At 37.4% G+C, this 13,339-nt stretch overlaps 1 protein-coding gene across 1 annotated transcript; it reads right to left on the minus strand.

Moving 5' to 3' along the window:
* Nucleotides 1-4,790: 4,790 nt before the first annotated feature.
* On the minus strand, nt 4,791-12,667 carry LOC146483927 (microfibril-associated glycoprotein 4-like). The gene is made up of 4 exons (XM_085105268.1): nt 12,323-12,667; nt 9,551-9,665; nt 8,420-8,843; nt 4,791-5,297 (listed from the first exon to the last, which is right to left on the minus strand). Exons 1-4 carry the CDS (start codon nt 12,644-12,646, stop codon nt 5,066-5,068), a joined length of 1,095 nt encoding a protein of 364 aa, XP_084961394.1. The 5' UTR covers nt 12,647-12,667; the 3' UTR covers nt 4,791-5,065.
* Nucleotides 12,668-13,339: the final 672 nt, after the last annotated feature.

Genomic DNA, 13,339 nt, shown 5'->3' on the forward strand with positions numbered 1-13,339 from the left:
GCAATAAATCTTTCCTGGTTTTTTCTATGCCTTTGCTTTAGCAAATCCCTGCTGATCTAATTTGGTTCACTCACATTTTAGCTTGTTTAATAGCGATACCGTTCTTCCTGATAAGTAATATAAATTTAATCACCATTTACTTCCTATGAAATACATACTGTTAATCAATTAGTAATTAATCAATTAATGAATTAAAACAAAACAATGGCGTTAAAAATGTAAGGAAAATATTTTAAGTAGGCATCAATTGTTCTATCATTTAGCAATGTATTGTAGTTATATGTATTTTTTTCAATAAAAGCATTAATTAAATTAAAATATTTTAAAACGAGTAAACGCCTATTCCCGCTTTACCCTTCACTGGATTTAAGCACCTCGATCAAAATTCAAAGGAAATTTGGAAGGCTGAACTGCTGAATTCAGGATTTTGTAAGGCCAAAATCCTGAATTCAAGATTTTTACAGTCCAAAATCCCGAATTCAAGATTTTGGCAGCAACACCTTGGATTCAGGATTTTGGCCGTCCCGAAATCTTGAATTCAAGATTTTGGAACTCTAACTCCACGCTATAACTCTATGAAGATAACTCTAATAGTAGCTGTCCCGAAAGAAGAGCATGCAAGTGTTTATACAAAGAGTTTGGCATGAATAGAGTCACTTTGAGTGTTAAGTTTTGGTCCTTTTTTCTGATCAAGAGCATTTCAACAATCAGGCATTCAAATCGCTCCGGAATTTCTTAAGAATTTGAAATGAATTAATTTAAAAGTTTTAATGTGTATTATTATCATGTCTGTTGGGTTTTTTTTAGCATTGTAATAATGAATAATGTAGGGAATGCACTGCAATATATACTGTATTGGAAGCGAGTTGTAATTGTAATAATTGAAACAGGCCAGTAATGCAATGTAAAGAGTGTAAATATTGTAATGAAAATGTGTTTGTGTTAGTTTCCGTTTTTATCGTAAGCATTGTATTGTAAGTAGTGTTGCTACAGCGTAATAAAATTATTAAAAAAAAATTATTATAAATCAGCCAAGAGATATTGCTTGATTTTGTTGATTTCATTGTTGTAAAAAACACGAAGAACGTAACAAGAAGATTCTCGATATCGCATGGCTGTTCTGAGTCAATCAAAACTTTGGAATTGTATTATATAATGATCTAGCTTTTAATAATTCCAGAATACACTTTGTTTTTATTTATTTATTTATTTATTTATTTATTTATTTATTTATTTATTTATTTAATCAAATTTCAAATTACATGACACTGCACAAGACAATCCGATGAATTTGAGGTGGGCTTAAAATAGGATACGAGATTTGTTCGAATAAACCGCCTCATATATCATAGGTAGTCTGTGATAACTAGTTATACATATAGATTAAATTAAATTACAATGTAAATTTTACTTTAAATTGATCATCAAAGAAGGCAATCAAGTTCTTGATTGCCAGTTCAACAACATAAATCAACAACTGAGAAAAAAAAAACTCAAATCAAAACAAAACCATGCACGGGCGCTTTTCATTCTACTACAAATTTCAGCGCAAGAATATATAATAATATACATAAATGTATTTCTATCGTATTAAGAACATGATACCGCCATTTACATTATGTGTAAAGTACAAGCTTTTGATGTGGTAGCAAACTACTGAAACTATAAACAACGACGAAAGGAGTGCAAAATTAAATTCACTAATTACCTTCTTTAACGTAAGAGCTGTTTAGTACAGGCTCACACGTATTTGTCTGGGTAACATTAAGTGTCAGAATTGTTAGAGCGGTTTTCAGTTGAGTGTCGAAAGTAATTTCGCATTTGCTTTGGTTTTGCATTATTCCGCTCTGTGATTGGTTAACAAAACTCGCTCCACTTTCTCAACCATTGAGAAGCAAAACCAAAACCAACCGTGTTTTGTCTGCACGCGTTTTCCCGCGCTTGGCGCCAGTTACATGTATTTGCTTCGGATTCTGATTGGCTCGTTGTGTTGTTTACATCTGTTGCGACTGGCCAAAATAATTACTTTGGTTTTGGTTTTACGACGTTCAATTGGAAACCGCTCCAATGAAAAAAATATCAAGTGGCATTTGAATTATGGAACTTACAGCTGAATTAGTAAATCAAGGGCCTGTTGCTAGAAAGCTCCCGAACATTCAACTGGACCAGCTACGTTTTTTGTCGAATACGATTTATTTTCTCTTACTTTTGTTTATCAATTGGCGCCAATTTTAATTCAAAGTCGCCAAAAAGTGTTACATGCATAACATGTTAAAGTCCAAATAATACAGGGAACATTTTCGTGCGTCTAACTTTTTTTCTGATCGTGAATTTTTAGTCCAAGTTGGAAACTTTTTAGTGGAAAGTTTTCCGTCAAGACGCTACCCGGCATACCTTGCCAACCACATAGTCACGCGAGAATCGCTCACAAGATGGCGGCGGTCAAGAGTTCTTTGAAGTCAGGGAGATTTGGTCCAATAGGTGCATTATCCGATGGTCAAGATGCTGCTGTCATTAGCACAAGCACGTTGAAACATTGAAGATTTTCCTTGAGCCCATTTACCAAAAGCCCATCTACAAAATGGTTATTTTCTCTAAAGACGAGTACGGTGACCGAGCAATCATTTTTATCTCGTTATTTTAATTTAGCTATTGTCCTCTTAAAGTTACAAACGCTGAAAAATGGAGTTTTCCTCGGTTTAAAAACCTGACAGGTTTTTCTTTGTTGAAGGTTATTGTTTTCCTTCCCTGCTTTTTGTTGTTGTTGTTGTTGTTGTTGTTTTTGACTTTTTGTTTCCTTTGTTGAGTAAGTCAGCTGTGAGTTTTACGTGTTCTTGCACCGAGGTAAAGCCCAAACACGAATCATTGCCAGAAACTGAGTTTGACAACCACTCGCGAGCATAAACGTTATACCGAAAAACACATGCACAAAAATGTCATGGGTCAAATTATACTGCTTTATATTGTGCTTTGCTGACAAGAAATTTATCTGTAATTGGTGCTTATGCTTAGTAAATTCCGAAATGCCATTTCAACTGATCCTGTAGGCCAAGATAGAAGCCTCGGCACTAGATGTTGGACAGCATGTTAAATAATTGTGTTTTCTTGCTGCTGTGCTGGAAAAGTGTGGGTGTTTGTTGGACTCATGCTGGTACTGGGTGGATGTGTGCAGCATATGGCTGTTCCACGAACTTACTGTTCTGGTGCAGTTTCCCTCAGGCAAGATCCTCTGGGCATTGAGGTACACAGGTGGAATCTGTCACTGATACCAATTTTTTTTCCGAAAAGTAAGGCTGCTCTTCCTGGTGCTAAGATATTTGTTTCACTGGCATTTCTTATCACGTGTATCAGTAATGCAGCCACTAGGTGAACAAAAACTACACATTAGTCTTATTGCATTTGGCACTTGTAACAGACAAGTGGAAAGGTAACCGACAAAGTGAACTTCTACAATTATAGCAACTTATTACAACAAATCTTGCGAACATTATTGAAATTAGCAATCAAACCCTGTTATTACAGACACTATTCAGACCACAAAAAAATGGTTGCATTATTACAGTGTTCTTGTTAAGTGGGTTGATTTTAAGGAAAATCTATGGGACTGAACTGACAAACCTAATGACGAACTATCTGCAACGCAAGGTTCAACTGTGATAAAAAGGTTCAGAAGCTAACGAAAATAGTCCATTTTACTTGAAAGCACAAATACAAAAATTCACACCTCACCCCACCCATTGAATAGAAAATAATTTGTATTTCTTTAAATGCTGCCATTTGCTGCAAATTGCAGTTTTAGTTGGGCCACTTTGTCAAGTTTGCTTCTGATTCCTAGAATTCAAAAGTACTGATGAAATGCCCATGCTATTGTAAAACAACTTTACTTTTCTGACGAGGAACTTCTTGCACATTGGGGCCAGCAAGCAGAATAATTTCACTTCTCTTTGGACCTTTGCCTTTTTTGCCTCCTCCACCTCTCCATCGGCCAGTTGTACGCTGATTGCTAAAGTTCTTTCCCATAGAATACAAAGGAACCGATTGTCGGCATCGCGGCATTACTAGAAATGATCCAGTTTGTGCGGAAGTAGTCGAGGTTGTAGTAGAGGTACTATAATTCACTGGATTACGGTCAGAGGTTGGGCCAAACACACGCATCATGATCTCCGCTTCTCTCATTGCCTTTGGCTCAGCACATGAAGTTATCACGTTGGTGGATTCCTCAGCATCCAAAGAATCGGATAATTCCCCTATTCGGCCAACAAATTGTGAAATAATCTCCCTTGACTTCACAAAAGGACTTTTGCCCATCTTGTGTGCGATCATTTCACGTGACTATTTTAGGCGGGAATGTGGTTGGCAAGGCATGTTGGGTAGCTTCTCGAACGAAAAGTTTCGACTGTAAAAAGTAATTCCCGACTGCGACCAAAAATTCTCTACCAGAAAAAAAGATCTGGACTAGTCTCTGCTAGGAGAAAAAGTCTTCCACTATTTATAAAATGTCTCGACTGGGGGAAAAAATCTCGACTCGAGGAAAAGATTCTCGGTATGAAGAAAAAATTCTCGACTCGAGGTAAAAATTCTCGACCCGAGGAAAAAATTCTCGACTCGAGGAAAAAAGTTCTCGACTAGAAGGAAAAGTTCTCGACTCGAAGAAAAAATTCTCGCCTCGAAGAAAAATTTTTGGACTCGAGGTAAAAATTCTCGACTCGAAAAAAAAAATTCTCGACTCGAAGAAAAAATTCTCGACTACTTTTGTCCACTATGGCATTCCATAGACAACTTCACTGGTAACCATCAAAATCGATAACACACAACCAGTCAGGTGAATAAAGCGTTTTTCCAGTTCTAACCGTCAAGGAGCCCGGCTTGGCAAAACAGTCAACAAGAACAGACTTTCATTTTCTTAGAGTAACAGAACAACGTCTAAAATAAACTGCTGATACTGAATTCATTCACAAAGAACACTAACCAAGTTATTGAAAACTAAGTAACAAATAAACCTTAACATTCTGCGGTAAGCTTCACAACAACAGTAACATTTACATGATGTAAGGATGGTTCGTTCTCATTCAGTGTTCGGTCTTATCTTCATCTCAGCACGTTTCAAAGAATGATAATATCCCCTGAAGGTATACCAATTGATCCCATCAGCAAATGAGTCATGCCGTCCGCCAAGGTACCATCCGTTAAGATTGGAGCTGTGACAATCGTTGTACCACCAAGCGCCCTTGAACCGAACAGCACATGACGAATTGAAATTGTCGTAATCTTGATCTTTGGTAGAAAACTGCATACCGCTGAAAAGGGAAGAGAAATAAACATATAAGATTAAAATAGAACTATCGACGTTGCGAAAGTCCCGTTTCAGCCCTTATATAAGACAACACGAAACTAATTTGCTTTTACCAGTAGCCGAACAAAAAATTCGAAGTTTTAATTAATACTTCACTTATTAACAGGGACTTTTTAAACAGATGAAGAGTTGATTTTTTATTAATTAATTAATTAATTTATTAATTTATTTATTTATTTATTTATTTATTTATTTATACAGGAGCATCTGATTTAGCTAATAAGAAGCTAGTTTAAGCAGAGTCCTGATTAAACAATAAATAGACTCTAGAGTAAAATCAAATACAGCAGATCACACTACAATACTACTATTAAATACATCATACAATGGCGCTTGTTGAAGTTAGATGCTAATCTTATTTCAGAGGTAACGAATTATAAGCATGCGCACCATTGATCCTAAAACTGCCCTGGTATTTGGTACGTAGTTCTGGGTAAGGGCGGTCGCAATAGATCTTGTTGTCTTCTTTGATAGGCGTGGATTTGGTCAATCTCGTACCCAGAGTCCTCAGGCTATTTGGTCAGCGAGTGGGCGCCAGGCAAGACTCTGGAGAATTCGAAAAAATTTAAATTTTTTGATTGGCTTCCCCGTAACAGTTTGCATTGTTTTACCGCAGAAATACTGCGGTAATAATATTCCAGTTTCCCAGAGTCTCTCCTGGCGACCAACTGCTAGCCAAAGAGCCTGAGGACTGAGGGTAGGAGATTGGGATTTGGTGGGCATGTTTAAATTCACTCAGTAGGTAGATAGGCGCCGGACCGTTGATGCATTTAAAAACAAGGACACATTTAAGGAAGTTACGGTGCGCTTGCAGGTGGGGCCACCCGAATGCTATAGACAGTTCGTCAGACCCAACAGAAACGGCCCTCGATTATACAAGCAGCACGGAGATTACGTTTGTCTAAATAAGATTTACTACCCTGGTCACAACTATCCCAGACGACCGCACAGTAGTCGAATAAAGGCAGTGCCACCATGTTGTATAATGTAATCAAGTAGATTTAGGTAGGACTGTCACGAATACGACGTAATAATGCTAGCCTGGAGGATATCTTTTTCCCCAAAGAGCTGACATGCTCTTTCCACGACAGCGTTTCGTCCATAGTGACACCGAGGCATTTAAAGACTAGTGTTGTCTGCCGTGACCGAGAAACCGTCGACTGCGTTAAGCCTCTGATAGGTACCTACCAGCGTTTTCATATCTCAGAATGATCTCTCTTTTTCTAAACTAACATACAACAAACAAAAGAAGAAATGACCTCAAGAACCGGGGTATTCGTTTTACCAAGCGAGAACCTAACCACTACACCACTAACGACTGGCTGCAGATTCTGCAATTTTTTGCGTAGATGTCCTAACTACCAATGTGCTAACCGCAAGCAACCTAAGCTAAATTGGGCCAGCCGGAGAACTATTCAAGCTAACTGGAGTGCTATTTGAGCTAACGGGAGTGCTATGTAAGCTAATTGGAGTGCTAGTTAGGCTAGCCGAAGTGTCAGTGTCTTGGCCTAACCTCAGCTTCACTTCATGTAATTTTAAGTGAATGTCCGTGGTTTGGCAAGATTTGGCGCTCTGTGTAAAACGTGAGTATTTTATTCCTCTGATGTTTAAGAAAATGATGTTATACTCACTAAAACATGTGAAATTAATAGTCAAGAATCATATGTTTAGCTTGCGGCGCAATTTAGATCACAGAGTTGCAAAAATTCTAACATTTTCAACAATATTCACAGGTGTAGGAAGCCGTTCAAAATATGGCATCGACATCGACCAAAACTTGCAAGTATTTTAATACTTGCAAGACTCTAACAAGTCACGAACATCAAGTAAGAAAAAACTAATTTTCTCGAGTGCAGCAGTAGTTCTCTGAATAATTTCTTCTTCTCTTGCACGCATTTCTCAAATTTAATTGCTTTGCAGAACATTAATAAAAAAAAACAAGGCTCCAATCGATAGAATAATGTGTTATAATGTGCAGAGAAGTTGCCAATGTAAAGCGCTACAAGAAGAAGAAAGAATCTTGTACACAAACGTAAGCTAAAAGTTAAAGTTGACAAGTCAACGGAAGTAGAAAACCCTTTGGATACCATCATCGCGTTAGAAGAAAGTCCCGAAGCGGAATTTCCCACTCCATTGAATTCGGGTCTTTGTTTACAAGAGAAATTTTTTTATATATGCTGTATGCCTGTAAGCGGAACAATCTGTTCTTCGGCTGCTTCTTGGCAGAATAGAAGCATTACTTAAACTTTACAAAATGATTTCGTAGCTATTTTGGTTATCGCTCCACAATTTTGACTAAAAACGTTAGCAACCGCGTTTTGGGTTGTGTTGCATCCCGCCTCCAATCTTAACCTAATCTTCTCGCGCATACAACTGCGGTATAGTTCCAGTCTTTTGTCAACCAGCGCGTTCTAAAAGCCGTCCCGCCTTATCCGACACGGAACATGGTTCAATTTACCAGAAAAAAAAAATCGAAAATCGTTTAATTACGGTACTGCTGTGATCAAGATGTCAAATGGTATTAACACCAGTCACAGTAATTGCAATAAAAGACACACACAATATATAAGAAGTCGAGTCTACGTGCATCCAAACCTTGCATTTCGTAACCAATTTTTATATGTTAGATGATCGCTCGCAAGGAACGAAATTTCTCAAAATTGTCTTCACCTTTTGTCTCAACTTAAACTTTTTCAGTGCTTTAAGAATTCTATTAATAGGTACCTTAGAAGTTTCAAGGTTTAAAGTTTATCCTGAAATGCTTTGATACAATGTATTTTGTTTTCGCAAATTAGTTTTCGTTAAATGTTTAACATTCAACATCAACTTAATTGGATTGTTTATCTTACTTGTAATAGATCAGTGAATCACCAGCCGTGCCACATTTATCTCCCTCGTCTGCCACCTTAAAATTGCTGTGATCGGTCAGTATCAGTCGTACGTGTTGCCATTAAATACTTTTCAGGTAAAGTTTATTATAAAATGCTTGGTTATTTTACCATCGCAAATTAGTTTTCGTCAATTATTTAACATTCAATATCATCTTAATTGGATTGTTTATCTTACTTGCAATTGTGCCGCGATATCATTGAATCACCAGCCGTGCCACTGTATCCTCCAATCAATAGCCGATATTTATCCCCCTCGTCTGCCACCTTAAAAGTTGTGTATTCGGCGTAAGCGATATTCCCATCAAAGTCTTCCAGATCAACTCTCAATTTCATGTCACCAGCGGCTGTCAAGCGATGGAGTTTGTCGTTTCCAAGCCAGAACTCGCTGCCCAGATTTCCAAACCCATTTTTGTAGGACTTCCAATCGAGGAAAAAATCAACAGAGCCGTTCAAACGTCTCTGAAAAACGGTCCAACCGCCACCGACCGTGGTCATGTCACACAGCACTTGTATCGGTTTGCCGCCATCTGGAATAATGGTGTACACACCACTGGTATTGATTCCAGTTTGAAGAAGCTGGGAGCAGCTTTTAATTGGCCCTGAAAATGAGCGAAGAAAAAAAGAACGTAGTGATTTTATTCTTGAATGATAACGTGAAATTTAGGGATTATTGCACTGTTTTTTATGTTCACCAAACTTATGAAAAGTTTCGCTCACCGACGTGCCAACAGTCAGAAAACACACCGGAACTCGATACATGTAACTTTTATTCAAAGGCAGAGAGAGAGTGAACAATACGCATTCGCTATTATAACGTTGCAGAACTTTGTAGAATCACAACCTGCCAAAAACTACACAGTTCATGAATGCGTAAATAGTCTCAAAACAGTCTCCAAGTAGTCTCTAAATCCATTGACATTAAGCTAAGAGTGTACGTGTATTTCCAACACTTGTCTGGGTACATTTTTTCATGGCCGACACTTTTAATAAAACTTGATGTTGTCATAACAACCATATTTTGACAGATAGATCTTTTAAAGATTTGACTTATGCCGCTTCGTCGTGAAAACATTTTCATTCTATTGTGGTAACAGATTTTTAGATCAGCTTCGTATCTTTGTACTCAGGTTTTCATTATATTTCGGTTAATTTTTCTAGTTTCTGGGAACCTGTGTAAAGTTCAAAAATCCTTAATGACGATAGTCAACGTTTAGAAGTCATGACAATTCGCACGTCATCTGCTGCAATCAGCTTATGTTGCAGACTTTAGGGGAAACCTTTTTGGACGTACGTAGTCTTGACCTACCGCATGGTATCCCTGTGTAGCCGGTGGTACATTTGCAGTGAAAGTTGTCTTCATAATATTCAGGGATGCAGATTCCTTTGTCACCACAAGGCGTGCTGTCAGACTCACAGATGCTCTATTTTAATATTAAAAAAAAGCGACTGAGCCTTAAGCAATAGATTTAACAATTATTCCACGAGCGCGCGTTGGATATGAGATGATAGATAGCCAACGAGGCGCGTAGCGCCGAGTTGGCTATAATCATTTCATATCCAACAAGCGCAAGTGGAATAATTGTTTTATTAAAAACAATCAAGAAATATTGCTAGATCTAACTGATTTCGCTGTGAGAGAAGAACCAGCAGACAATTTAATGGCCGCCATTTCTTGGCCATGGTATAATTGCTCATATACCATGGCCGCTCAGCCAATCAAATCCCTTGAATTGCATTATACAATGATCCAGTTTTTAATAAAAGGGGTTAGTCTCTACAGAAAATGTGGTGTTACGTTGGTTGGGATGTTGAAACGAATGATTGGTTTTATCAACAGAGTTGATAATCTAATTTTGCATCCGTAAACAGATTCGAGTAAACGAATCTCTTTACGGTCGCCAAATTAACCCATCAACTCAGATGCTAAAACTTAACATTCGTGAGGCTAAGTGACTTGCAGGTGGTACTGCAGCAGGTGCTAGAAGCTATGGCGGCATGGGTGGCTATTCCCCTTTCTATATTTGTTTTTGCTGCACGCATTGTTAGCGCAAGACAAATATGTCTCAACTTCATATGAGTCCGGTAGCCAGGCTCGCTTAATGACCGGGCTCATATGAAGAGACCCAAAGTGGAAATCCTCCCTAAAGATTCGATGATATTTGTGCATGGAAAATGCGTGATCGTTGCTCGTTGTCCCTGGGGAATGTCAGTAGCATTATGTAGCAGTGGCAACATAAATCTAAAGAGATAAAATCTCATTACAGTAAATAAGCGGTACTCGACTTTAAGAAATTAAATGTAATTATTTTTCAAAAAATTGCGTTAAATTACGTTAGTTTGTGGTCTAGAAGAGTTAGTTAATTTCTGCGAAAGCCGAATTGCTTGCATTTTTCATGCAATCCTCCGTAAAACTGTAAATTTTATTTCTTCTAAAGCGGGTGATGGCGGACGATGGCGAATTACAATGTAAATTTCAAAGGGAAATCACCGTAAATGGAGGTCCATGTTGTCTTTCTTCGAAACACCAAAAGCTGTTCATTAATGGTATGAAGTGAGAGCACGGAAAACCACTGGCGATGGATAGCCTCGCAAGCGGCAAGAAAAGTTTCAGAAGGCTGGAACTTTGTTCAGTTGGAATGATTTGCAGTAAGCAACGACTCCTTCAACTCATGTCAAAACGTGGAGAATTGGACAAAACCTTAAAGTAAGTTTTACTTTGCTTGAAGTTATTTTAAAAAGCATACATTAAGAGATGGATTTATCAGAAACTTAATCAGTACATAACATTTTCTTAAATTGAAGCCGTTTCACTTTTTTAACGGTCTACTGGCGAATCGGTGCGTTCAGTTATCATGTCAAAATGCGGAAAATCCATTTTTATAGCCTTTTTTCTTATTCGCCCTAGGAATAAAATAAGTCGGCCCCGCAGAAATTTTTACAGATTTATCAATGACAATGTCTACTGTGAACTACCAATACATAGTGTCATTTCTAGAACTGATATACTTTTTTGAAATTCAAGAAAATATGTTGCCTGTTTTGCCCATCAACTAAAATAGCTGAAACACTGTCTACTTCATTGACCGTTAAATTTATTTACAAATGATAAAACCATAAGCCACATATATTTTGCAAAGTCGAATAAATGTTTTAACTTTGGTACAAGTCTTACGTTGTAGTATATTAACAGACTGAAGAAATGGTGTTTTGCATTTGGCACTTTTCACAGCAGCTTCTGAGTTCAAAATTGGAGTTTGTGGTGCTAAAAAACAATTGATGTTACCATTGCAACAATGAAGTAAGGACATTAATAAAGGGCGTTTTGGAACATCTCCCCTGAAGATCTCTTTGCATGCCAAATTTGAGGGGGGGGGGGGGGTTAAGAATTTTCATTTCCCACTTTGTTTGAATTTGACAGAGAAGTGTTCTTAAACTCGAATCAAACTTCACGTTAACCCAGAATTAACTTAATCGGGCTTCGAACAACTGGGCCCAGATGGCTACAAATTTTGCCGCTTAATTTGTATCATAAATACCAAAAATTCTGATTTCTTTCCTCTGATGAGAAGGGACAATTTAAAAGAATGAACGGTAGCGCCTTTTTACTTGGCATATTTAAACTTTTGGCTACTAATATTTGATGCAACTGGCAGATCCAGTTAGTTCTCTATCAGAAGTCAGTTTTTCAAAATTTTGCGATATGCATTTCCCACAAAATGACTGTAAAATAAAAAGCTTAGTATTCCTTGATAAGATACAAGATTTCTATACTCGCGTTATTAATTTTCTTCATTTACAAATTTGAAATTCAGTCTTATCTCAAATTAAATTTCCCTGCAGCTCGCTTTTCTTGGAATTTTAATTTCAAGGGGTATTTTTTCCTAGCCACAACAAGCTACTAATAAGGTAATGAAAAAGCTTAGGTCAAGAAATTTCTGAAAAATATAGGAAAGAGCACTTTCAAAACGACACATGTATGAAACATCTTCACCTGAATAACGGAGATTTAGTTCCTGCTCACGACTTCGGTAAAAGCTACATTGAATATTTTTCTCTTCGTTTTTCAGAGAAAGCTTACCTGTATCCCCCTATAAAGCATTTTTTCATCGTCTGTAAAGTTCTGATGACTTGTAAATCGATCAGATGCGCTTAACTGACAGGTAAAGTTGTCTTCTTCGTTCAATGAACCAAAGTTGTAAGACAAACAACGGGCGTCTTTGACACACGCAAATTGGCAAGAGACTTCAGAATCCACTGATATCTCTTGAAATACACTTCCATTGAGTTTCTTTCCACGTAAAGCTTTGGCAAAGTTGATGGCTTCCAAGTCTGGATCAACAATGCGAATCACGGCGTAAACAGCCGCAACAGAGAACACTGTTAACCAGTAAACTAGATACATCTCCGAGCGATGTTTGTTGTTAACAGAGAAACAAAAACCCCTTAACTTTTCCAAGGTGTGTCACATATAGTATAGAGAGTTTTCAACCTTTAAATTATTAACGAGAAACAAAGGAAGACCCATTTACCCTGAAACCCATTAACGGAAGAGATCTCACATTTCAAGCCTTTAGGAACTTTAGGCGTGAATATACAATTTATCTGTGGCAAATCCACATAGTCTGGAGCATCAAAATCCTTTGTTGGTTTTTTGCCTGTCAATATTCATGTACCAGTGCCGTTCTTCATCATTGTTCAATTCACTACCTTTATTAGCAGCCTTTTTAGCCCTAACTTATTTATTAATATAAATGCTTTTTCTTCTCCTTTTTTTATTATTCATTTAAATTAATTCAATTAGTTATAAATTAATAACTATTTCGGCTGAACGACTATGAAGATGAAGGGTAAGTTTCAAACTGGACATGATCCGTTCCTCGCAGCTCTCAGCACTAGGATAGAGCAGCGTTTTGTTCTTGAAGAGAAAGAAACGTCTTATTGAGCGACGAGACACCAAAGAACAACCCGCGCTTTCATTCCAGCTCCTACGAGCGCTTTCACCGCAAATATTTTAATGATACGCAATGTTAAAATTAAAAATTAATTTTAAGATTTAAAAATAAACAAATTTTGTTCAATTTGGCTCGTAAACAAG

The sequence above is a fragment of the Pavona decussata genome, unplaced genomic scaffold, assembly GCF_977016875.1.
Source record: "Pavona decussata unplaced genomic scaffold, jaPavDecu1.1 SCAFFOLD_37, whole genome shotgun sequence".
Lineage (NCBI taxonomy): Eukaryota > Metazoa > Cnidaria > Anthozoa > Scleractinia > Agariciidae > Pavona > Pavona decussata.

Bases quoted from the DNA above. Each gene is read 5' to 3' on its own strand.
- LOC146483927 (XM_085105268.1), bottom strand. From the start codon at position 12,646: ATGTATCTAGTTTACTGGTTAACAGTGTTCTCTGTTGCGGCTGTTTAC. The intron at 9,666-12,322 runs GTAAGCTTTCTC...ATATTAAAATAG, and splicing joins TGCTTTATAGGGGGATACAG to AGCATCTGTGAGTCTGACAG. The intron at 8,844-9,550 runs GTAGGTCAAGAC...GCTCATTTTCAG, and splicing joins CTACACAGGGATACCATGCG to GGCCAATTAAAAGCTGCTCC.